The sequence below is a fragment of the Vigna angularis genome, chromosome 2 (assembly GCF_016808095.1).
Source record: "Vigna angularis cultivar LongXiaoDou No.4 chromosome 2, ASM1680809v1, whole genome shotgun sequence".
NCBI lineage: Eukaryota > Viridiplantae > Streptophyta > Magnoliopsida > Fabales > Fabaceae > Vigna > Vigna angularis.
The window spans coordinates 5,478,705-5,505,479 of record NC_068971.1 but is presented as its reverse complement, the minus strand read 5'-3'; the positions used below and the strand labels follow the sequence as shown (position 1 = coordinate 5,505,479).

Here is a 26,775-nt window from a genome sequence, read left to right as displayed (position 1 = left end):
TATTTTATGAAAATTGCAACAATTAGACCTCTGTCATTAAATTTGGTCCAACGACATTAACGTATGGTTGACATAACATTGCGGCAGCTTTGTTATTGGTGGTCCGACGATGGATGGTAGGGGAAATGCTAGGATTTCTGGGGGTAGAAGATAATAATGTGTCAAGGATGATAACTTGGCTCAGTTTAATGTTTAATAAAAAAATAAAATTTCACGTCAGCGTGTCATGTCAACCATACATGGTTAAACTCAATCTAACGACAAGGATCTAATTGTTGCAATTTTCACAAAATAAAGACCCAATTGAGATGCTGAAAAAGAAGAGAATCAATCTGAGATTTTGAACGAAAATAGGGTCTACCGAAACATTAAACCTTTTTCTTTATTAAAAACTTTATTTTTCTAATGCTTTTGCAGGTTATAGATTTAAACATTTACTAACATAATCATCTTATAAATTTCATGTATAATTGAAGTTTAATTTGTAACAAAAATGTATTTGCCATTCAACATACATTGGAATAAATATTCCATGTCTTACAACAAAATAAAATTAAACAATGAAGTTTAATTAAATGATGAAAATAACCAGTCAACACAAAACCAATATTAATTAACAGAACTAATCATGATTATCATTGAGATTAAAATCACGATTAATTTAAATAATAATTTCAATAGTTGAAAAGAAAAATGGCAATGAAAATCAATTTAATGAACATGTAGATTATTCTGTTAATTGCAATTAATCAGCATAACTAATGAAAGAAAGTACTGGGTTTGCCTTGATATTTCTCAATAGCTCTAGACATGAAACAGATAATCTCTGTTATAGCATCAAATTGTTATAAATTTTTGTCAGACATATCAAGTGAAAAATACCAAATTTTGGGCTTTCTGGAGAATCTGAAAAGGAAGAAATGTGCAATGGCAAAGGCTGCTGGTGGTTGTTCCCATCTTAACATTATCAATATGCCAACATCATTACTTATATATCATCCTTGAGTCAAAGTTATGATGATAGATACCATTCTTAAAACACACTTTATGAGGTTCTACTACAATTCTAATCACCTAAATCTGTTTCCTTTTGTCAGATTTCAACTCTACACTTCCAAGTGTACCCATTATCGCGGCCACATTTGACAAGATAGGAATCTTTTCGGTTCTTGACAATGCCATGTATGATTTCTTCTTTTTGTGCAGATAGAAAAATCATGTTGGAGATTGGTACTTGTGTGAATAACTTTTCTTGTTGAAAAGTTTTAGTGAAGTCATGTCAGAAGGGTCCACTCATGCCACATATAAGCACATTATAGTTTCACCAATTTCTATCTTCACAATAATACACCTTTCCCTTACAAGAATATGCAGCCTTTAAATGAGTGTTCTTCATCCCAAAATCCAGTTATACTTGAACCATGGAATCCATCAAGATTCTAGCCTTATGGAGGATTCTCTCTTACTTTCTTTTGGCCATTCTAACACACTTTTCACTCCAACTTGCTTGGTTTTCCAAAACAGTAGTTTTGGCCTCTGCTGCCAGCACAAGAACTGTTGGTGATGAAGCTGCAACTGATAACAGTGAGGCAAATGCACTGTTAAAGTGGAAATACAGCTTTGATAATAGCAGCCAAGATCTCTTATCAACTTGGACAGGTTCTACTTCATGCCAATGGGAAGGAATTCATTGCAACGATTCCAAGTCCATCTCCACCATAGATCTTTCAAATTATGGTCTCATAGGTACCCTTCACACCCTCAATTTCTCAGCTTTTCCTAACCTACTCATCCTAAATATCTATAACAACTCCTTTTATGGGACCATTCCACCACAAATTGGTAACATGACCAGAGTAAATGTTTTGAATCTTTCTACAAATTATTTCAATGGTTCCATCCCTCAACAAGTGTGGACACTAAGGAGTTTACAAGGCCTTGATCTGTACAAATGTCAACTAAGCGGTGAGATTCCTAATTCCATAGCAAACCTGTACAATTTGACATATCTAGATTTAGGCATAAACAGTTTTTCTGGCCATATTCCACCAGAGATTGGAAAGTTGTACAAGGTAGAGTTTCTAAATCTTAAAATTAATAAGTTTTCTGGTTCCATTCCTCTAGAAATTTCAATGTTGAGAAACCTTAGGAATATTGATTTGTCAAGAAATTCTCTCTCTGGTACTATCCCTGAAACAATAGGCAACATGTCTAGTTTAAATGAGCTTCGCCTTTCCAATAACTCCCTTTTATCTGGGCCAATCCCATCCTCCTTATGGACCATGTCTAACCTGACCTTGCTCTTTCTTGATAGCAATAATCTTTCTGGATCAATCCCTGCTTCCATAGAAAACTTGGCCAATTTAGATACACTTGCACTTGATTACAACCACATTTCTGGACCTATTCCTTCCACAATTGGAAACCTGACCAAGCTCACCAGGTTGTTTTTACGCTCTAACAATCTTTCTGGATCAATTCCTCCCTCTATAGGAAACTTGATCAATTTGAAAGTACTTAGTCTCCAAATCAATAATCTCACCGGAACAATTCCTGCCACAATTGGAAATTTGAAAAACCTCACTATTTTAGAACTGTCCTTCAACAAACTCAATGGCAGTGTTTCACAAGTCTTGAATAACATTCTGAACTGGTCTATGGTGTTACTTGCTGAGAATGATTTCACAGGCCATTTGCCACCTCAAATTTGCTCTGCTGGGACCCTAAACTCCCTTAGTGCTCACCACAACCGTTTCACCGGTCCGGTGCCAATAAGCTTGAAGAACTGTTCTAGTGTTACTAGACTCAGGTTGGAAGGGAACCGATTGGAAGGAGATATAGCACAAGATTTTGGTGTATATCCAAATTTGGAATACATTGATTTGAGCGACAACAAGTTTTATGGCCAAATTTCATCAAACTGGGGGAAGTGTCCTAATCTTGGTACCTTAAAGATATCCAACAATAACATTTCTGGTGGTATACCAGTCGAACTTGCTGAGGCAACCAAACTTGGCAAGCTTCACCTTTCTTCTAATAACTTGAAGGGAAAGATTCCAAAGGAATTAGGGAATATGAAATCGTTAATTGAACTTGAGATTAGCAACAACCATCTTTCTGGTGACATTCCCAAAGAAATTGGATCAGTACAAATTCTTGAAGATTTGGATCTTGGAGGTAACCAGTTGAGTGGAACAATACCGAGAGAAGTTGTAGAATTGCCCAACTTACGAAGGTTGACTTTGAGCAATAATAAAATAAACGGAACTATTCCCCTGGAGTTTCGCAAATTTCAGCCTCTTGAATATCTTGATCTTAGTGGGAATTTGTTGAGTGGAACAATACCAAAACAGCTTGGAGAGGTGACGAAACTGCAGTGGCTTAATCTCTCTCACAACAGTCTTTCTGGAAATATTCCATCCAGTTTTGATGGCGTTTCAGGTTTGATTTCTGTCAACATATCATACAACCAGTTAGAAGGGCCACTTCCAAATAACGAAGCCTTTCTAAATGCTTCGATTGAATCATTGAAAAATAACAGAGACTTGTGTGGCAATGTCACTGGCTTAATGCGTTGCCCAGCCAACCACAGTCGGAAGAGGCACAAGGGCATTCAAATAGCATTATTTATTTTCTTGGGTGCTCTTGTTCTAGTGTTATGTGGGGTGTCAGTTTCAATGTATATTCTCTGTCGAAAAGCAAGAAAGGAAGATATACATGGTAAAGAAAATGTGCATTCCGGAAAGAAACTCACTGGAGAAGTGTTTTCCATATGGAGTCACGATGGAAAAATTATGTTTGAACACATCATTGAAGCAACCGATAATTTCAACGAAAAATATCTGATTGGACTTGGAGGGCAAGGATCAGTTTACAAAGCTGAGATGTCAACAGGCCAGGTTTTTGCGGTGAAGAAACTTCACATGGAAACAGATGAAGAGAAGCCTAATTTTAAAGCTTTTGAAAACGAAATTCAAGCTTTGACAGAAATCAGGCACCGTAACATTGTAAAGCTATGTGGATTTTGCTCACATTCACGGTTCTCCTTTTTGGTCTACGAGTTCTTGGAAGGGGGTAGCTTGGATCAAGTACTAATCAATGAAAAGAAAGCAGCTTCATTTAACTGGGAAGAGAGAGTAAATGTTGTTAAAGGTGTGGCCCATGCTTTATCCTATATGCATCAGGATTGCTCACCACCAATAATTCATCGAGACATATCCAGCAAGAATATTCTTTTAGATTCACAAAAAGAACCTCATGTCTCTGATTTTGGGACAGCTAAGATTCTAAAACCTGGTGCAAGCACTTGGACCACATTTGCAGGCACCTTTGGGTATGCAGCTCCAGGTTGGATCCTTTTTCCTCATTTAGAAATATGATTTGGAATTATCTCTGTTTTTTGCAATTAATTTCCAGCACTTTGCGTTCAAATTATGTTTAACCCTTGTTTACATGTAGAGGAGATAAGCTAATGAATCCAATGAATGTTAAGAAGTTAAGTTCAAAAGTGGTATATATATGCAAATACCAAACCCATTTAGAACATATCAGTTGGTAAACTTTTAGCATAACCAACTGCTGTTTTTGTTTATTGTAGAGTTTGCCCAGACAATGGAAGTGACTGAGAAATGTGATGTATTCAGTTTTGGAGTTCTTTGTCTAGAAATCATCATGGGGAAACATCCGGGGGATCTCATTTCTTCCTTGTTATCTTCATCTTCAGCAGCAATAACTCATAACTTGCTACTAATTGATGTGATAGACCAAAGACCTCCTCATCCTCTTAAATCGGTTGTTGGGGATGTCATTTTGGTTGCAATCTTGGCATTTTCTTGCTTGAGTGAAAATCCATGTTCTCGACCAACAATGGATCAAGTGTCCAAAAAGCTTATGATGGGTAAGTCACCTTTAGCAGATGAGTTCCCTAATATCATACTTGCACAACTCCTCCAAAGCAGTATTTAACTACATACAACTACTTAAGTTTTTCTTGTTTTGTTCACCATTTATCCTTTGTATTATGATGTAAGCTTGTCACTGTAATAAATCATGTATATGTAACTAGAGCAACTAGATTTTCTGGTTCAAATAATAGGGGGATTGGGTGTTACTCATCCTCACACTGTTATAGATGTTACAACACTCTCAAGCTTTTGGTATATGCATTTGGCAACAATCACTTGATTTTTGGCACATGCATACGTTGCAGCAATCACTTGTTCATCACTTCAATCATCATCACAAATAAAGTCTATCCTTGCAGCTGCGGTAGGTCGAATTACATTATGCAGCATCACCCTGCTATTGATATGCTGCATATGCGGTACAAGTCTTATCATAATATGTACTTGTCGTGTGGTGTCATGTTATGCTTAACCAAAATAAATTACATTCGTGTTATAGTTGAAAACAGTTAGCCTTGAGTGAAACAAAGCAAAATGTGATATATCAGTATCTGATCTTTTTTATAAACTTTTATGATGATTTTATTATATCCCTTTATATTGTTTATAATTATTAAGCATTCTGAATATTTAATTCTTAAGGGATTAAATTTATAAAAAGAAATACTATTATGTCTTATAGTTAACATTATGAAAAAAATAAATTATAATCATTATTATATATTAAGGTGTAAATTAATATAAACAAAAATGTACTACATAATTTGAAAATACTTCATTTATTACTTTTGTCATTAAATTATAACTGTCAAAGCTGTGTAGTAATTTTCAGGAATGTAATTGATTTAATGATCTATATATAAAAAAAGTAGAACTCAAGTAGAGTATATATTATTTCTTTAAAAAAGTACAACTAAGTAGAACTCAACTATATAATTTTCATTAAAATTTAATTATGAAATATAGTTATGGCTGTTAAATTTAATCTCATCCTAGATTAACCGGTGTATGTAACATCCCAATTATATAATAACGAATATTATATAATAAAGACGTCAACATTCAAATATAGAGAACAGTCAGAGTATGACGTGTAATTAAATGTGAAATTACAGTCATCCAGAAATGAAAGAAACGGAATTTAAACTTAAACAGTTTAAAGGATGGAACACTACAAGTGTTCAAATGGGAAAATTCTTAAGAAAACTACACCGCAACCTCAGCATCTTCCAGCTCTTGCTCCAAAGGACTCTCCTCGCCAACATCTGCTCCCATCCAAGTGGATGATCATCGCCAAAGAAACATATCCAAACAGCACACAACACAAACAATGCAAGGGTGAGCTAGATATAAAAATCATGTTATCATACATAGATTCATATAAAGAACAATTTAGGCATGCTCATTAAACCACAACTCACACATTCACACGACTCATCCGGATTTGTATAACTGTCGAACTATTAGTCGTCTTTGCACTTGCATAGTTTAGCTGGTCTTTCTCCAATACTAGCAAGGTGAATCCCCCAATCTGTCTATGTCTAAATTCAAAGACTATAGACGAGGACCTCCCTCTACTCTCACCACTTACATTGTTCTTCTCTACTTGAGTATGAACAATGCTTTGAGTTTAGGGATAGACATACCATTTCAAAGCTCCATACAATTATACAGATCAACCACGATACTTCACATAACCACTTTCATCCATCTCTCCCCGAGATGTCCGAATCATACTCAAATTCATCATTTACATTTACAATCAGATCATCACAGTAATTTATCATATTTCTCATTCATTCACATACTTTCACCTATATCACTTCACAGTATATATTCCAAACATTTGTACACATAATTCAATTCAAGAGAAAATAAACTTAGACAACATTATTTGTAGAATACTATTTGGACGACCACTATTCACCGAACACTTGTGGAACGAACGTTACTGGACGAACGCCATTTTCCAACCCTCAGGCCGAACACTATTTGGACAGACGTCATTCACCAAAATGATCTGGACAAACGCTATCTGCCGACCGCCATATTGCCGAACACTATACTATTCGGACGGACGCTAAGAGATCTCAGCCGAACGCTAAAATCGACCATCATAAAAATAGAATATTGTTCTGCCGAACGCTAAAACCGAACACCTCACTCAAATTGGATACTATTAGGACGAACGTTAAGATCAATCTCTTATACTCAACACTTAAAACACCAAACGTTATTAAACCAAATACTATTTAGCCGATCGCTATTTGAACGAACGCTAACATTGAAGCCTGAGAAAAAGATGATCAAGATCGAACGCTATCCATCAATAATACCCTCAGACCGAACGCTACAAGCTACCTAAGAGTACTTACTTAAGGCCGAATGCTCACAATCAGAATAAAATCAAGACCGAACGTTCACAATCAGAATTGAACCAAGACCGAACGTTCAAGATAAATAATTTCACCAACACCGAACGTTCAATATTTAAACATAAGAACATCAGATTTAAGACCGAACGCTATGATAACTAATTAGCCAAAACGAACGTTCAAGCTCTTAAACTAAGAATGTCAAATTATACCAATACACCCAAAAACGAACGTTCCGGATTCAAACCTAAGAATATCAAATTTAGATCGAACGCTTATATCACTAAAACATCAAAACCGAACACTCAAGATTTTAGCCTAATCATACTAAATTCAGTCAAACACTGCAGTCACCCATACACGAAGACCGATCGCCGAACGCTCACCAAAACAAGCCCAGCACGAACGATAACGCTCGTTACTGGAGGACACAAGACCGAACGGTCGCTCATACCTATGGACGCTCGCTGACTGAGGACCAACAACATCAAGACCGAACGCTCATAATACCTATGGACGCTCGCTATCTGAGGACCAACAACATCAAGACCGAATACTATGTAAATATCGTTTGAACGAACACACATAGATCAATTACTACGAGAGCAAATAGGTAAACACCTTTTGGACGAACGTATATAGATCAAATATTACGAGACCAATTACTGTTTGGACGAACGTACAATTCACTAATTAACTAAGATCGAACGCTCAAAACTGAAACCTAAGAAGACCAATTTTAATCAAGATTGACCGAACGTGCAGGATATGTTGGCCGACCACTAATTGGTCGAGCAATTTTGGACGAACGCGCGTTTCTGCAGAATCGCACTAGATTTCCAGAGACCCCATCTTTCACCCCATTTTTCCCAGATTTTCATCAAAGAAGAGAATATCACATATCTCAAACATAGCTTAATAATTCTACAATCTATAGAAATAGATCTAGTTCCCCTTACCTCTTGAAGACTTCCTTTGTGAATCTTGAATCTATCTCCTCCAAGACTTGCAGCACCAAGGCCTCTTTGCAACTCCAGCAGCTCTGAACTTCACCTCCCTCACGAATTTGCAGCAAGGATTTCACTCCCCCAGTGCAGAACCCATTACCCCCTTTTATCTCCTACGCGTAATGCTTGTTGAATGGTGCCAAGAATGAGAGCAAAGCTCGAACGTGCTGCTCCCCATTTTCCAAATAAAACAAAATCCCACTTCTTTCTATGGGGCGGCTGTTGCTTCCCAGCACTGATTGCTCCCCCCATCTCCTTTTAAAATAATAAAAAAAAAATAGGTCCTTACAGTGTAAACTTCAAATCCAACTTCTAGTGTATTGTGAAGTCACCTTTTCCTCTGTGTTTAGATAGATTGTCAAACAACTACATCATGGAAATCAACAAAATGCTATCCAACCAATAGTACAACATCTAGTTAATTGCTTTGGCTTTGTATTAGATTAATTGCTTAACGTGTCGTTTGTATCTAACTTCCTACGGGTGATTACATCCACACGGAAAATATAGCAAGAAATAAATTAATAATCAAGCTCAGTAATCATATATTTTTAATCAATTTGGCTCAAATAATCGGCTGTTAGTATTTTAAGGTTGTGAAAGGAGTAGTTGATGTGGTAGAGAAAATGTAGAGATAGTAGAATGTAGAAGTAGTAGTTGGAAGAAGTGTTGTAGTTGTCTTTGTTGTTGTAGATGTTGGCTTCTTACATCAAATGGTAGATGTTGTCTACATCTTGCAAATGGTAGAGTTCATGGGTATTTATAGACCCATAGATTATTCTCGAACATACTAGCCACAACTTATGTGGAATGTTCTAGATTTTTAGCTATGTGGAATATTCTTGATTTTTCTTCCTATCTTAGGCTTTTTTACAATATTCTAGAACTTGTTTTACATTTCTTTTCTTCTATCTAAGGAGCTTCTACATTCTTCTAGAATTTGCATTACACTTTAATACTCCTCCTTAATGCAAATTCGGTAACTCCAAGCATTATGCGCAATAGTTCAAATCTTGGTCTTCGTAATGCCTTCGTAAATATATCTGCAATTTGTTCTTCTGTTGGGCAGTAATCGATTCATATTTGTTTAGTTGTCTCTTCATCTCGAATGAAGTGATATTTAATGGCTATGTGTTTTGTTCTTTGATGATGGATTGGATTTTTTGCTATTGCTATTGCTATTGCCGATTTGTTGTCGCAATAGATAATAGTCGGTCCATCTTGTGGTTCACCCATTTCTTCAAGTATTCTTCGTAGCCATATTGCTTGACTCGTGGTTTCAGCAGCTGCTACATACTCTGCTTCTGCTGTTGATTGTGCCACAATTGCTTGCTTCTTTGATGCCCAAGATAAAATACCCGATCCTAGTGAGAAAGCATATCCTGACGTACTTTTCATGTCGTCCATTGATCCTGCCCAATCACTATCTATGTAGCCAATGATCCTTGAGTTAGTCATAGTTTTGTACCATATACCAAACTCCTTTGTGCTTTGTAGATATCTTAAAATTCTTTTTCCTACTCCATAATGAATATGACTTGGCTTTTGCATGAATCTTGATAGAAGACTTGTAACATACATAATGTCTGGTCGTGTGGCTGTGAGATAGAGAAGACTTCCAATTAAGCTTCTGTAGCATGATGCATCTGCCTCTTGTGCTCCATCATCTTTCTGTAGCTTCTCGTTTACCACCAGCGGAGTAGTGACAGGTTTACAACCATTCATCTTGAACTTCTTTAATAGAGCTTCAATATATTTCTTTTGAGAGATAAATATACCTTCCTTTTCTTGTTTCACCTATATACTGAGGAAATAGTTCATCAAGCCAAGGTCGGTCATTTCAAATGTCTTTATCGTGTCTTCTTTAAATTCTTTCATCATCTCTATATTGTTTCCTGTATAGATAAGATCATCGACATATATAGAGACAATGAGATGGTACTGACCTTGTGCCTTAATATATAATGTTGGCTCACTCTTGCTCCTCCTGAATCCTTAATTGATGAAGTATTTATCAATCTTGTTATACCATGCTCGAGGAGCTTGCTTCAGGCCATATAATGTTTTTTTAAGTCTTAGTACTTTGCCTTCATTGCCTTCGTTGATGAAGCCCTGTGGTTGTTCAACATAAATCTCTTCTTCGAGCACCCCATTTAGAAAGGCTGACTTGACATCCAGTTGATAGATGTTCCATCTTTTTTGTGCTGCAAGAGCTATTAAAACTCTAATTGTATCTAAGCGAGCAACTGGAGCAAATGTCTCATTGTAGGCTATTCCTGGTTGTTGTGAGTAGCCTTTGGCAACCAATCTTGCTTTATGCTTTTGTATAGTTCCATCAGGATTGAGCTTTGTTTTAAATATATCCATTTGACTCTAATGATGTCTTTTCCATGAGGACAATTTACGAGTTCCCAAGTGTTATTCTTCTCAATCATTTTAATCTCTTCTTCCATAGCCTTGACCCATACTTCTTGCTTTGAGGCTTCTTCATAACAGTTAGGCTTAATCATGGCCATATTGCAAGTTTTATATATGTCTACCAAAGATCTTACTCTTCTTGGACTAGATTCAGGTGAAGAATCTTGTTGTAGAAGTGGAGAAAGTGTACCAAAATTTTCTGCCTCTTCTTGAGTTTCTTTTTGAGATTGTTGCACTGGAAGTAGAATGTTACTTTTAACAACTTTTTCTTCTTCCCAATTCCAAGAAGCATTTTCATCAACTTCAACATCTACAATTAGGCTTAATCATGGCCATATTGCAAGTTTCATATATGTCTACCAAAGATCTTACTCTTCTTGGACTAGATTCAGGTGAAGAATCTTGTTGTGGAGGTGGAGAAAGTGTACTTGAATTTTCTGCCTCTTCTTGAGTTTCTTCTTGAGATTGTTGCATTGGAAGTAGAATGTTACTTTTAACAACCTTTTCTTCTTCCCAATTCCAAGAAGCATTTTCATCAACTTCAACATCTCGACTAATGATGAGCTTTTTTGTTTGTAGGTTGTAAACTCGATAACCTTTTGACTGTGTGTTATATCCCAAGAATATTCCTCGTATAGTCTTATCTTTAAGCTTGTGCCTCCTTTGATCAGGAACATGTATGAAGCAGATAGACCCAAATACTCGTAGGTGTTTAGCTGATGGCTTTCTCCCACTCCAAGCTTCAATAGGAGTCTTGTCTTGGACTGCCTTAGTTGGAAATCTATTTAGAATGTAAATTGCAGTGTAGACTGCTTCAGACCAAAAAGTGTTAGGCATGTTTTTCTCTTTTAGCATTGACCTTGCCATCTCCATAACTATGCGATTCTTTCTCTCAGACACGTCATTTTGTTGTGGAGTATATGTAACTGTAAGTTTTCGCTCTATGCCTTCATCTTGATAGAATTTTTCAAACTCGTGAGATGTGTACTCCTTGCCACGATCACTTCTAAGTACTTTTATTTGTTTTCCACTTTGCTTCTCAACAAGGGCCTTAAATTTCTTGAATACTTCGAAGACTTCTGACTTTGCCTTTAAGAAATAGACCCATGTCATTCTAGAGAAGTCATCAATGAAGAGGATAAAATACCTGTTGTTATGATGTGAAGGAGTTCTCATCGGTCCGCAAACATCGGTATGAATAAACTCTAATAAGTCTTTTGCTCTCTATGCTTTGTCTGTCGAGAATGGTAATCGGTGTTGTTTTCCGAGGAGACATCCTTCGCATGATTCATTATTCTCTTTCAAGCATGGAAGATCTCTCATCATGTTTTTCTTATATAAAAGCTTTAAGGCATGTGTGTTGAAGTGGCCAAATCTCCTATGCCAAAGCCATGAGTCATCAACTTCTACCTTCATGGCAATATTAGTTCCAGGTTTGAAGCTTATAGGAAAGCTTCTATTTCTCTTTTCCATTTTTACTTGGCCAATTTCTATCATTTTACTGTCATAAATTTTGCATGTATCTTTCTCAAAATGAAGAGAATATTCATTCTCCATCATTTGGCCAATACTTAAAAGATTTTCTTTAAGATTTGGAACTAGTAAAACGTCTTTGATGAATTTAGTACCTTTCTTTGTCTTTACCATGACAGTTCCTTAGCCTCGAGACTCCATTGTGGTGCCATTTCCTAGCCGAACTTTGACATTGACAGATTTATCAATGTCTTTGAAGATGCTTTGATCTTTCACCATGTGATTGCTGCATCCACTATCCAAGTACCAACTTCCTTCTCTACCAGAAGATTCTTGATTGGCGTAGAATAAGAGTTTCTCCTGATTATCTTTCTCCGCAAAGTTTGCTTGATGCTTATTTTTATTACGACAATACTTTTCTACGTGACCAAATTTCTTGTAATAGTGGCATTGAGGTTTTCCATGATGCCAACAATCTTTTTCCAAGTGACTTGTCTTTTTACATATGCCACATGGAGGATATTTTTCTTGACGAGTCATAGAGAAGCTTCTAGGATTTTCTTTATTTCTAGAAATTTCTTCTCTACTTTTATTTCCTTCACATTCTTTATTCTGAGACCGTAATTTTAGTTTTGATTGAAAGACATTTTCAACCGAGTCTTCTTCATGCCTTTTCAATCATTGTTCATAAGCTTCAAGAGAGCCCATTAGTTGTGTGACTGACAATGTATCCAAATCTTTTGTTTGTTCAATTGCGGTTGCGATTGCATCATATTTTTTGGGAATAGAAATTAAAATTTTCTCAACGATCTTTTTGTCAAGAATATTTTTCCCATAGGCTCTCATCTGACTAACTATTTCTTTTATTCTAGAATAATAGTCTTTAATGGTCTCAGATTCTTTCATTCTTAATAATTCAAACTCTCCTTAGAGAATGAAGTTTAACATTGCGTACCTCGTCACTTCCTTGAAACTCCTCTTGTATTGTGTTCCAAGCTTGTTTTTGCACTTGTGGCACCAATTATCCTTGGAAAAATTGTGTCATTAACTGCTTGTTGAAGAACAAATAAAGCCATTGAATCCTTCTGCTTGTTTTCTTTCAACTCCTTCTTTTGAGCTGCAGTAAGAGTAGAGGTGTCTTCTGGAATAGTGAATCCCTCTTCTATGATATCCCATAAATCTTGAGAGCGGAAGAATGTCTTCATTTTGACACTCCAAAAATCATAATTTTCTCCTTTGAAAATAGGTACTGGAATTGATGATGTTTGATTAGTAGTAGCCATGTGTTGAGAATATATTTGAAAGTAGTAGAATGAGTTATAGTTTTGTTTGAGGTAGTTGAAAATTTTATCTACGCCCAGTAGATGACCGAACGTAGCTCTGGTACCACTGTTAGTATATTGAGGTTGTGAAAGAAGTAGTTGATGTAGTAGAGAAAAGGTAGAGATAGTAGAATGTAGAAGTAGTAGTTGGAAGAAGTGTTGTAGTTGTCTTTGTTGTTGTAGATGTTGGCTTCTTACATCAAATGGTAGATGTTGTCTACATCTTGCAAATGGTAGAGTTCATGGGTATTTATAGACCCATAAATTATTCTAAAACATACTAGCCACAACTTATGTGAAATGTTTTAAATTTTTAACTATGTAGAATATTCTTGATTCTTCTTCCTATCTTAGACTTTTCTACAATATTTTAGAACTTGTGTTACATTTATTTTCTTCTATCTCAGGAATTTCTATATTCTTCTAGAATTTGCATTATTCTTTAATATAGGCTTTAAAAAGTCTGTCATGTTTTGTTGCAGGGATGATTAGAACTAGGTAGCTTATTCACATAATGTAATCAATTTCTACTTTAATCTTACAAATTTTGGAATTTTTGGTTTCCTTTTAGCACCGCATATGCACATAATTGATAACATTTTCACTGAGAAATTAATATTTAACCTTCCTAGGTTATTAATTAGAATATCACGATACTGTGCAATTGATAACATACCATAAAAACCGAAAACCGCTTAAAAGAAACACACAGACATTTATTATTATTTACATGAGATCCTAGCCAGAGTGAAACATTTAAACATACAGTAGATAAGTAAGGATCCCAACACAACCAACTCCATTGAAGATGTTTTTATCTGCGTTTTACTGTAATAGGACTCCTTACTATATGTTTTCCATCTGTCCATCGCAATTCCCCAAATTCATAGGTTCTCCGCTTTGTTTTACTGCTTGCCTGCACAGTAACCTTGAATGTCTTCTTTTCACCAGTTTTGCTGAAAGTCAAGGAACTTGGCACAACGGTAATGTTATATCCAAGCAATTGGACGCTGGCTGTGTATGTGCTTGGTGGCCCAACATTTGTTACTGTGCGAGGAATGGTTACAGCTTTTAAGCCTAGATTTGGCAATGTGATTGAAGGGTAGTTCAAATCTGTTACAGTGTGAGTGCCTGAACAAATGAAAGTTTTATGGTAATTGAGAGCAGAAATGAGTTGTTGGTTGTATCCAGAAGCGCATAAGAAGTTCAAGTAATCAGTGAGGCCTAGATCGTAAACGAGGCCGGGATCTATGGCAAGGTCAGGTTGAACATGTCCTGAACCATAAGCAAAGGGATCTGCCACTGTTTTCACAAACCCGTCATGTATTTTTCTTTTAGTGTTGTCAAGTGTGGTTGCTGCAATATGCATGATTTAGTGAGAGCACTATTTAATGAATAAAAGTTCATTTCATGGAGAGCTAATTATAAGTTATAGTAAGAGTTAGAGGACACCTGTGGTCATGATTGCTGACTTTATAGCAGCAGGGCTCCATTTAGGATAACGTGTTTTGATAAGTCCAGCGATGCCAGTAACATGAGGGCAAGACATGGAAGTTCCTTGCATTACGTTGAATTTAAATCCACGACGTTTGTCTGTTAGCAAGGTTGATGCACTTGCATATTCTGAGTAGGCAGCAAGTATGTCCACACCAGGCGCAGTCACATCTGGCTGAAATAAAGAATCGCATTCAGTGTATATACATATATATAGTTGATGATACCAGTTAATCAAATGGTAATATAGTTAATTGGTGTGGATGTGCACGCACCTTGAGAATTGCTGGCAGCATCTTATTGGGTCCCCTAGATGAGAATGAAGCCATAACTGGAGCTGGCTTTCTTCCAAATAATGTTCTTGCTGGAGACAATTTTATGGTAGCACCTGATTTAAAAGGGTCCCTGCGAAATGTAGATGTGGGCATGTATGAAAAATTGATCACTTGTTTTTGTTTTCTATAGCATATAATTTGGAAACAGTATAGAACTTTTAAAGGGAAGGATATATTAAGAAATATGAGTATATCGAACCAACGAGGATACGATATGCGTCAATGTAATCATTGTGAAACATGAGTATATTAAAACTGGTTTTGTGGGATATGAACTACTTTTCTGAGGATATATTATATACTCACGTGTCAGCTATTTGAAATTCTGTAGATTCAGTGTGATTTGTAAATAATTTTGGTTTGGGGTGGGGATGAGGGTTAGATGCGCCCACAGCAGTGAAAACATGGGGCTCAGCTTCAAGTGTAGTTCCCTGTTGCGGTTGATTTCTCACAACCATTCCCTTTGCACCTGCAGATAGAGCCTCCTGACCCTCCGCAACAGATTTTATCTTTTCGCGACTGCATGACACTATTTTCCCATTCACTTTTCTGGGATCCAGTGTTCCTGCTCTACACAGTTGACTGCACCAATATATGCATGCATGTAAACAACAGCAATAACTAATGCAATGTAAAAAAACACTCATTTCTATAATATTAAGGTTTTGTTCTCACGCATCCCGAAACGTAGCAGTAGGGAGTTTAGCATCGGTGGAGAGGATCAGCGAAAAGGCCTGATTCGGTGGCAAATCTACAAAAAGACTCGCTCCCTGCACGTATGATACAAATTTATTTATATCTATTTGCTTGATCTTGTAATTAATTTCCATAACAAAATTGACATCTTAAAGCAAAAGATCGTACACATTAAATTTTTTATATTTATTTGATAATTTTTTTTTTTTTTGTAAAAATACAAAACTTTATATGATATGTGAAATAAATGTAAAAGTATGTTATGTTACTGTTTATATTTTAAAGAGATAGTTGAGGTGTTAAAGGTAGTTTTAGGTTGCGAATAGCATATACCTCGATTTGTTTATTGTTGTTGATGGTTAAAGTGCTGCTAAAGTCTCTGTCTATGGTGCTAGCAGCAATGGTGAAGACCCAAGGTGCAACGTTTACCACAGAACCAGAAGCTGGTCCATCGTTTCCTGCAGAGGCTACTAAAAGTATGTTGTTAGAAATCGCATGGAAGGCTCCAATGGAAACCTCGTCGGTGAGTATTCCTTCGGGGCTCACGTCGTGAAATCCACCAACTGAAAGATTTATGAGATCGACACCGTCGTCGATGGCTTGGTCGAAAGCAGACAACATATCCGCGCCGTAACAACCGGATGGGTCCGCCCGATCCCAACACACTTTGTACGCTGCAACTCGTGCTCTCGGGGACCCACCCTTTGCGGTGCCATTACCCACAGCAAATACACTGGCGCCTGGGACGAAATTGCCCCCAGCTGTTGATAAGGTGTGGGTCCCATGTCCCATGAGGTCACGCGCTGTTTGCAGCTGGGTAACAAGTGGACCGTTATATGCCTCGTAAGCTTCTTTGAAGAATCTTGCCCCTATCAGCTTTCTGTTCATACGCACAAACAACCATTCACTTGTTAGTCCCATTATCAACGTTGACCCTATATTTTAATAACTTTTTTTAATAATAATTTGTACATTTGAAATGAACGAATCTTAAATTACAGACGGTTGTTAAAAAATTGTCAAAAAAAAAATTGTTAAAAAAAAAGTTTTCCTATCAACATAGCAAAACCGCACTAATAAATGTTTTATATGATGCGAACAGATTAAACATAGCAAAACCGCACTAATAAATGTTTTATATGATGCGAACAGATTATCTTTCTTGGTCAACTAGTGAACCAAGCAATCCACGTTACTGGAACATCAACAGGGACAAGATAAAAAGAAAACAGTGTAGATTATTAAAGTTGTGTAATCCAGCTTTAGATCACTTTATTTCATAATAGAGTATACAAAAACAATACAACTTTTACTCTATGTTTGTATGATGTTTCTAGAATTCTGCATTTGTCACTTTATCTCTAATGTGGGGAGGAAGATAACTGGATATTGGTAGTTTTTCCTCGATGGATTTCTTGCTATGCAGGGAATGTGAAGAAATGCAAGGAGTATAACAATGCTTGAGACAAATATGGACATGAATCTTTTAGTCATGAGGAGAACAAAGAGACAGTGACGTAGTCTAACAATGAGCTCAACCACAAATTGATTATTGTGATATGGGGAGTACGCCAACATTATTCTGGCCAACAAATGAAGAATAGGCTAAATCAATTTCGGTCATTCTTTGAACTTATGGCTTTTTTTCTTTTCTGGAATATATCTATGAAGATATGTAGCAGTAGGATGTTTCTTTAAGGTATATTACTTTAAACACTAACATTACAAAGGGTTAGAATCTACGAAATGTTGATCTAATCTCTTTTCTACTTCATATATATATGATTATGTAGATTGAAACATTACAAGTGTTTTTAAATTAAATATATTCTTTTTGTCAATGAAAAAAATTATTAAAGTACGTCTAGGTAGTGGTAGCCAAGTCCGAAAGGACTCAAACATAAAAGAACAAAATAAAAATGAATTATCTTCCAAGGATAGAAACAAATTGTAATAGGTCCCACGAAATTAATGTCTTATTTCTTGTACAATTATTGTCATTTATTTCTGAAGTTAGTCCTTACTAGCTATTTCAGAACTTGGAAATTATATATTGAAGAAAAAGAAAGGGTAAAAGAGAGAGAGAGAAAAAAAATAAAACCTGTTGCATAGTTTTGTCTTGTTGCTTAAAAAACTGTTAAATTGACAGACATTACCCCCACGCCATTTGGAGGGAACGGGACCATATCCTTCATCACTGAAGCTCTCTGACTCTGGCCAAACACCTATCCAACGCCAAATTCTGAATTAAATAATGAACACAGATTCCCAAGCACACAATAAATAATAAAGCTTAATTACCTGTGTCGATGTTTGCGATTATTGTATTTTCACCAAAGTTTCCCTTTTGCCATGCGGAGTTCTTACCATTTCTGTGTAGTCCAAGAAATTCCCATGAACGGGTAGTGTGCAGTTTATGTTTTTTGCTCAAGAACACTGACACCACGTTAGGCTTTTCTGCCTCATTCCAAACACTTTGTCACAAACTTTTTGAAAGAAAACAAAATTAAAAAGAATAGGTAATGAATGGAAGCTAGCATGCTCACTGGCAATATCTGCTGCTTCTTCCTCTTCCAGCATCGCTGCAAACCCATTTATGTGTCTGTTGTATGAGTAAATTACTGCTTCTTTCGCTTTCTCTTCACTGTTAAACCATCAATTACACGTCATGTATTCATCCTACTACTATTATATGTTAATTTCTTTATCTCCTAGACTTAAAAGAAAAAAGTTTATTTGACACATTGGACTATTATTTGACAACTTTTACTTGAATAAAGTATCATAGTAGTGAGAAATAGTATTGTAAAAAAAATTATATTGTCAAAATACCAGTGTTCTACACTTAATAACCTCTTATGATTCTAAGTTTGTGTATGCATCCTTTAAAACCTGAGACATATATAGCCATAGTGGTTGTTTGGAAAGAGAAATTCAAGAGATAGAAACAGAGATCTAAGAGATACAAAAGATGATGAAAAGATATTGAAAGTAGCGAAATCCATAATGATTAGATAAAATTAACTAATTCAACAAATAAAAAAAACTCACAGATAATGTTTTAATATTTTTTATTGAGTACAGACAGAATTTAGTAATGTTGCATCAAGTTTTAATCTGTTTTTATTTTAACACTACTCTAAATTTTTATATTTTGTCAGATTTTACAAAATTTAAAGAATTATAGTAAGCTCGTTTCAAACTCCCACAAAATATAAGAAAATTTTAACATACTGTTATCATGAAATACTTTAATTTCTCCTTTCAAAGCATTATTCTAAACCGCTTTAAGTAAGACGAGATTAAAATTATTTTTATTTAAGTATTAATATTCTAACATTCAAAAAAACACTTCAAAAAGCCTAACATACTGTTACTTACAGTATCACGGAAAACTATTTTTGAGCATGTGCTGAATGAGTATTTGTGTTTTAAAAGGGTATTTGGTTATCTTTTTCTCTTTTTAAAATTTAATCGTAAATTATAAATATAACTCTTTCTTATGAAATTTAATCTTATATTTATAATTATCGTGAAATCTCTAAGTACCGAAAGAAAAAAAAAATTTAACTTCTAAAGTACATAGTGTAGATGCATCAAATGTAAAATGAGTACGTGCGGACATGTTAAAGAAAGTATCATACAAAATCAATTATTTAAAATAGTTATCTCCAACTTTCTTTTGTAGTTATATATATTATTGATTATATTGGTAAAAAAAGTTCACGTATATATATAAGTTGGGTAATCTAATTAGATAACATTAATTAAGGAAAAAGTTTGCAGGTTAAAATATGATTTTTATACCTCCCCAGGACTGAAGCCAATAAATGATAATGAGAATCGGTAGCAATTTGGAGATCAACGGAAGTGGGGTTGGCACCATGGGAATGAGCTCCCAAATATACAATATATAACTGAAAACAAAATCAGAGATTGGTGAAAAAACATGAGAGATGATGAAGAAGCAAATTCAGTAGCATCCCATAATTTCATGTTGCAAATTATTCTTAAACAAAAGAATAGTTAGCAAAATAATTTTGCCTTTCTGTTGCCAGGAACAGCTTCCAGCAAGAAAGTGAAAAGGAGAAATGAGGAAAGTATAAGCTGAAGAAGAAAAATGGATCTGCCCATTTTTTTTCAAGAGGTATTTCTGAATTGCGTGTTAAACACACTTCCGATATAATGCATATATAGGGCTTCATTTTTTGCTTTATTTATTTTTAACCATAAACCTTCTTATTTGTTCCTTGGCATATGTGCCACACACCTTTTGCTTTTCAAGACACGACAAAGCAAACAACTAAACTTTTTCTTTTGTTTTACCATCTTTCAACTGGAATTAGTGCGTCTCTCAATAATAAAATTATATTTATTATTATTATAAACACAGTTTTTACTCGACTGAGATGATAGGCTCTGATACCATTATTGGAAATGTTCAATATACACATATATTTCCATGTTGAAGAGATATTGTTTATTTTGGGTCAAGCTCTTACGAATTTGCTTTTAATATTACTCCAAAAGGCCTATTACCATTGGAGTATCTTATGTGTATATAAACTCATGTATATCTCTTATTTTATCTGTCGATGTGAGACTTTGTTTGTACTCAACATTACACTAATGTAAAGAGTTTTCTCCCACTTCACAATTTCTTTATATAATATTCGTCCTTCAAACTTTTATTATTTCTTGTTTTTTTTACTGTGAGGTGTTTGCACAATATTTTTCGATACTTAAATAAGTATTTTGATTCAAAGATTTTGATTAAAGTATGTTGATTAAAATAATATTTATAAAAATATTTCACTAATCATGAATCCTTACCTAGATGAACCTCGATTATGGACCCATTGGCTTAATGACCATTTTATCTATATCGATGTGTAGTCAATTTTGACTAAATTACGTTGTATGTTGATGTTTTTGGCCGACAAAGATATGTTTTGGTAGGCGACACCTAACTCCAGTGAGAAGCGCATCCACCAATGGATGACACTAGTTTTTGACTGGAGAAACACAATACTCGGTGTTTGACCATCGACATTCCTTATATAACGTATTTTGCTTATTTCTTTGGGGTGTCGTCCTTAGTTTTTGATAGGTAGCTTAACATTTATAAAATATTTGATAATTAGCATGTGACTTCTACTAAACATAAAATGTTTAGTATTAAGTATTTGGTACGAGATATCATGTAATGTTTGGCTAACCAATCATCTCTGGTTCATAATTGATAAGACCTAAAATTCTTCGACCACATACACTATAAACCTTTTAAACCATATTATAGTGTAAAATCTTTATTTAAAAATATGCTTATTACCACTTCTAATGTTTAAAATCACATTTTTTTTTGTTCATAAGAATTGATTCATACATTATTTAAAGTCATACTATTTAATTTTAGTTTTTTTTTTAGTTTAAAAGTTTTTGGTACCCCTATTTTAAAATAGATATATTTAGTTTGTTTAATTTTTTAAAACTAGTTGATATATTTAAGTTAAGTGATATATTTCTAAAACTATATGTTTATTTAAAGGTGATTAAAAATTCTTTAGAATTCACTTTCACACAATTGTAATATTTTTTTCATTTATTTTTATGACAAAAGTTAGATAGAATTTAAATAACACAAATTAAAGTGTGTCATATGTAAGTCATTACAAGTCAATGTTTTCATTTTGATGGTTGGATTAAAAGGACTAACTTTTGAAAAACAAAATAAGAAGCGAATTAATAAATTATTTTGATGTGAAAAATCTTTTGCTTTTTAAAAACAGTATAGAAATTTTTCTTAAAATATTTTTATGATTAAGGTTTCATAGTTTATATTTTAATGAATTTACATTATTAAAAAAAGAAAAGATTTGAACTAGCTCCATAAATTTATAAGATTTGAAAAACAAACGTATTCTTAAAAACATAAAGAATTAGTGAGTTTGTTTTATAAAAAGTTATACGATTTGGAAAATTACATTTTTATAATAACTACTTAGATCAAACCTCTTATTCTCACATCCTATAATTATTTGCACATCAAAACTTATTATTTTCGTTAAATTCGATAAATTATAATTTTTGTTACACCTCAAAAAAATTACTAAATAGTAACAAAATTTTGGGGTAAAAATAATTAATTACTAAATTAGTTAAATTAAACACTATTTTATAAACTAAAAATTATTAATATTTAAAATAGTTTATATTTTTAATATAAAATAATTAATTTATAAATTCAAGTTTAAATTAATTTTCACATTTCTTACCAATATTTTAAATATGTATCATTATTTATTCTAAATTAGTCTTTAAAAATTAAAAATTTAATTTAATCTCTCTAAATGTCTTTATTTTAAAATCAAAATCAGTTATGCATTAAAAAAAATAAAAACTAATATATTAATGATAATAATTGTAGGGTAATTTGGGAAGTTAAATTCTTCCATATTTGACATTTGATTGACACAAATACAAAAAGAAAAAGTAAGAGAATGACGGAGATAGGAAACACAAGGAAAAATGTTTTTTCACTTATTGAGAGAAAAGGGCTATGGAAACATTAATTTGTGTATACTTTTAAGTTGAAATTCATTCTAAACTTAACTTTATACTTGAAACTGAGTTTGAAATGAGTGTAATTTTTTTAATTTACTGAAATGAGTAAAGTTATATATATATAATATAGGTATGACTTTTAAAATTTCAAGATGAAATCATACTTAATAGAAGTTGTGATTTGGTATACGACTTATATTTTTTTTATTTGAATGAAGTCGTTGATAAATTACATGACTTTATTTTTTTATTTAAATATTTTTTATTTCATATAAATATATACTTTTATTTTGCAAGTTCTTTTAATTATTTTTTAAAGATATATAATACATCTTTTCTATAATCTCATAGTAGATTATAGAAAAATAATGATCTTAGCTCTAGTTAGTCTAATGTACCATAAGATTAGTTCTATCAATCTTTTAGGTTATGACCCTCTTTCATTCTAACTCTTACCACCTAAGCCTCATTTTTATATAAATCCGTGAGTTTAATAAAGGTATGATAATTTCACGCCAGAATCCTTATACCAATATTACACTATATATATATATATATATATATATATATATATATATATATATATATATATATATATATATATATATATATATATATATATATAATATGACACTTCTCCTTAAAAATGATCGTATTCATTTTACCACACCATCATAATACCATTGAATCACATTTCTTAATAGATTTTTTACATTAAAACTCATACTCCATTCAACCTAACATCATTATTAGCACTGAAATCTCACTCTTCAATTATCTTCCATTCTTATTGGTACAAACTTTCTAAGGACTCTCACTTTGCGCCTCTAAGTTAAGCTTCACTTAATACACTCATCTAATGAGCTCATGTACCTGTCTAACAAGATACCATTGGGAGTATATCTGTCCAACGGACCTGTTCGCCTAGCAAATCTCCCAATTTGCTTATCTCTAGAAAATTTTCATCCAACGAAGAAAGGGATTTCTAATGAGTTATGAGATTAATTTGCTTAAAATTTGTCCAACAAATATTAGGATCGTCTAATGACCAAGTCACCTAACTCTTTCGAATTTTCAAAATAATTTTCGTCCAAAGAGTTCACTCGCCTAGTGATTAAGAACACTAGGAGCTAGTTCATAGCCCACTTAACAAGTGAAAATTTGAGCTCACTAGATTTTCACAATTTAATTTTCGTTTAACAAATTACTTGTCCGTCCAGCGAGTTTGCTAAATCCATATATCTACTACGTATATTAGATTAGCCAAATGGTCTAAGCACTCTTACATGTTTCTTTGTTAAAAAAATAACATATATACTAGTATTAGATAGACCAATTTGACCAAAATGATACATCCTAGATAGATTAACAATCACAATTCACAAACGCATCATTGACTTCCATTACAAACATATTACATAATTACATTCTACCATTCTCAGTATCGGTTTTCAATCCTTACCAATCATACTATCCATATTCATACAATAATTATCACTTTCACTAACATAAATCAATTTTTTTACAACTCGTAAAATCGTCAATAGCTCCAAACAAATTTAAAATACAAAGTAATGCAAAATTCAACTAAACTAGCCCAAACATTATTACTACTCATTCCTTAATCAGTTAAAGCTAGACAAATCAAAAAATAAATAAAAGTTTCCCTAACTTGAAACATGATCCTCAGTTGATTCCTCGCATGATCCTAATAGTTTACATCATACCAACACTATTTAACTCTTTACATGATACTTTTTTAACTACTTACAGGGACATTAAATAACAAATATGAACATATAGTATGGATCACAATTTAACATAGATTCACTTTGGATTATTTTGAGTTACATATGAATGGATCATAGAACCACATATACATCAAAATATTTAACTAACTCTAAATAAAACAAAAAATGAATTTACTATATTTTTAATTATTGTTAATTGATATATAAAATTTTTCATTATGACTTTACCAATGGTCCTTGATCAATAAATAGATGAACAATAAATCAAAAAATTAGAAAAAAGATATAGAAAAACTTTTAAAAATAATTTATACAAAATTAGTTAATTTTATAAAATAAAAATTAATTAATTTAAAAATCTATATATAATTTTAATTTTATTAATAAAATGATTAAATATCATTTTAACTATTGTTAGTCTTAAACTATTTTTTAAAGTAGAAACTCTCTTCACCGACACATTTTCTCTAATTTGTACATAAAAGTTGTTTTACAATTTTAAAATATTTTTTCAAGTCTTTATAGTCTCTGTAATAATAATTAAATAATAAAATACTCTAACTTTCTTTCATATTATTTCTTTAGTGAATAAAGACATTTTATTGTTTTGAAAATCATTAAAGTGATGGTAGGTATGTATGACTAACTACTATGTAAGGATAATTTAGCTTTGTTTTCGATAAAGGGCGATTTCAATTATTTTTAATATATTTATTTTCTAATTAACAGTTACATACTTACAATGCTTTCACATTTTTAAATATTCTCTCAAGTGTCTATATTCTTTGAAAAATAAATAATAAAATGTTTTAACCTTTTTGTTTCTTTTAATGGATGAAGATATATTATTGTTTTGAAATCCATATAAAAGTGATCGGGTACACATGACTCACTATTATGTAAAGACAATTTAGCTTCTTTTCAAAAAGGTGATTTATTTTAAAAATATTAAGAATAATTTCTCTTAAGTTATTTTAATAATCTTTTTCTATTAAATGAACAATATTAGAAATCATAGCATCTTTAAATCTCGTATCTTGTTTATTTGTAGATAAGCAATATTTTAGATTTTAAAATATTTGTCTTTATATTCATTGTAATGATAAAAAATAAATAATGTTCTGACATATTTCTTTTTTATTTTCCATTTTATAAACAATATATATTATTGTTTTGAAGTCATTAAAGTTATGGTTGGTATGATTGACTGACTATTACGTAAGGATAATTTAATATTTTTTTCACTTAAGGGTAATTTTCTTGAAAATGTTAAAAAATTATTTTTAGCATATTTCTCTCATTGATTTAAAATTACAAAAAAGTGCGTGCCATTAGAATAGATTAAAAATAATAGTGTGTTGGGTTTAGTGCACGGAAAATGATATAATTCATATCAAGCAAGTGCGCTCGGAAATGGACAACTATGTAAAGCCACGTGTTCTGAAATCCAAATGTGGCAATAAAGTGATGGACCCAACTTTCCATAATCTTCAAAAGCATATTCGGGTTTAAGTAAGGGATGACCATTATACTCATCTAATTCTTCAAGTTGCTTCATAATTTTTTATTTATATTTAAAATCATTTATGCTATTGTTGTTTTAGAAAAATAAATAAAACATATAGAATATCTTTTTTTACGTTTCAAATAAAAGAGATATTTAACATATAAATATCTTTATAGTATTACGGGGAAATGTTTTTATAATTTTTCTATTTCTTTTAATATTATTTTTATGTTCTTATTTTTTCATTGTATTTTTACTAGGATGGTAAAAAAGAACAAGCCTTGCAACTTGGCCAGAAAAGTGGAACGACCAATTCAACTTAGCAGTCTAGTACAACCTATTTTGTTCAGTATGATAACTTGTGAGACTAGTTCCGCGGATCAGGTTAGCTCAACTCGATCGAGGTTTGGTATAACTTAATTGAGATTTGCATAACTCGATCGAAGTCTAACATAACTCGATTGAGGTCTGATATAAATCGATCGAGGTCTGACATAACTTGATTAAGGTCTAATATATCTTGGTTGAAGTCTGATACAGTTCAATCGAGGTTTCATATAACTCAGTCGAGGTCTAATAACTCGGACATCAACCCGTTTCAACCTTTTTAACTCAAAACTAGTCTGAAATAACCCCAAATGACCATTATATGTCCGTTTTCTCAAACTAGTCCCAAGATTAAAAAAATAATGGATATATCCATAAAATTAATAACCACACAAGATTGATTACAGTTTACAAGAATAACAAATGGCTATAGGCTTCGAGTAAATCTATTTCACTAGTAATATCAACCCCAATTGGAAAGAGAAATAATACTTAGTTTTTTGAAACACTTCTGACACAGCCACATGTCAAAGTGTCATTTTATATTTGTTTTTTCTACGAAGTGGAAAATTGGAACAATAAGTTTTCACTAGCACATTCAG

The 26,775-nt window shown here is 33.1% G+C and overlaps 2 protein-coding genes across 2 annotated transcripts; one reads left to right on the top strand and one right to left on the bottom strand.

Moving 5' to 3' along the window:
• Window positions 1-1,327: 1,327 nt before the first annotated feature.
• On the top strand, window positions 1,328-5,492 carry LOC108326893 (MDIS1-interacting receptor like kinase 2). Its single transcript, XM_017560489.2, has 2 exons — window positions 1,328-4,347; window positions 4,598-5,492. The coding sequence occupies exons 1-2, from the start codon at window positions 1,422-1,424 to the stop codon at window positions 4,963-4,965; spliced, it is 3,294 nt and encodes a 1,097-aa protein (XP_017415978.1). The 5' UTR covers window positions 1,328-1,421; the 3' UTR covers window positions 4,966-5,492.
• An 8,702-nt stretch (window positions 5,493-14,194) lies between these two features.
• Window positions 14,195-20,178, bottom strand: LOC108328251 (subtilisin-like protease Glyma18g48580). The gene is made up of 11 exons (XM_017562084.2): window positions 20,069-20,178; window positions 19,832-19,941; window positions 18,571-18,668; window positions 18,326-18,481; window positions 18,126-18,249; window positions 16,358-16,904; window positions 16,004-16,098; window positions 15,635-15,910; window positions 15,269-15,398; window positions 14,952-15,168; window positions 14,195-14,855 (listed from the first exon to the last, which is right to left on the bottom strand). The coding sequence occupies exons 1-11, from the start codon at window positions 20,156-20,158 to the stop codon at window positions 14,314-14,316; spliced, it is 2,385 nt and encodes a 794-aa protein (XP_017417573.1). The 5' UTR covers window positions 20,159-20,178; the 3' UTR covers window positions 14,195-14,313.
• Window positions 20,179-26,775: the final 6,597 nt, after the last annotated feature.

Bases quoted from the DNA above. Each gene is read 5' to 3' on its own strand.
- LOC108326893 (XM_017560489.2), top strand. From the start codon at position 1,422: ATGGAATCCATCAAGATTCTAGCCTTATGGAGGATTCTCTCTTACTTT. The intron at 4,348-4,597 runs GTTGGATCCTTT...TGTTTATTGTAG, and splicing joins CTTTGGGTATGCAGCTCCAG to AGTTTGCCCAGACAATGGAA.
- LOC108328251 (XM_017562084.2), bottom strand. From the start codon at position 20,158: ATGGGCAGATCCATTTTTCTTCTTCAGCTTATACTTTCCTCATTTCTC. The intron at 18,669-19,831 runs GTATAAAAATCA...ATGGTTTAACAG, and splicing joins TTGGCTTCAGTCCTGGGGAG to TGAAGAGAAAGCGAAAGAAG. The intron at 14,856-14,951 runs GTGTCCTCTAAC...TGCATATTGCAG, and splicing joins GTCAGCAATCATGACCACAG to CAACCACACTTGACAACACT.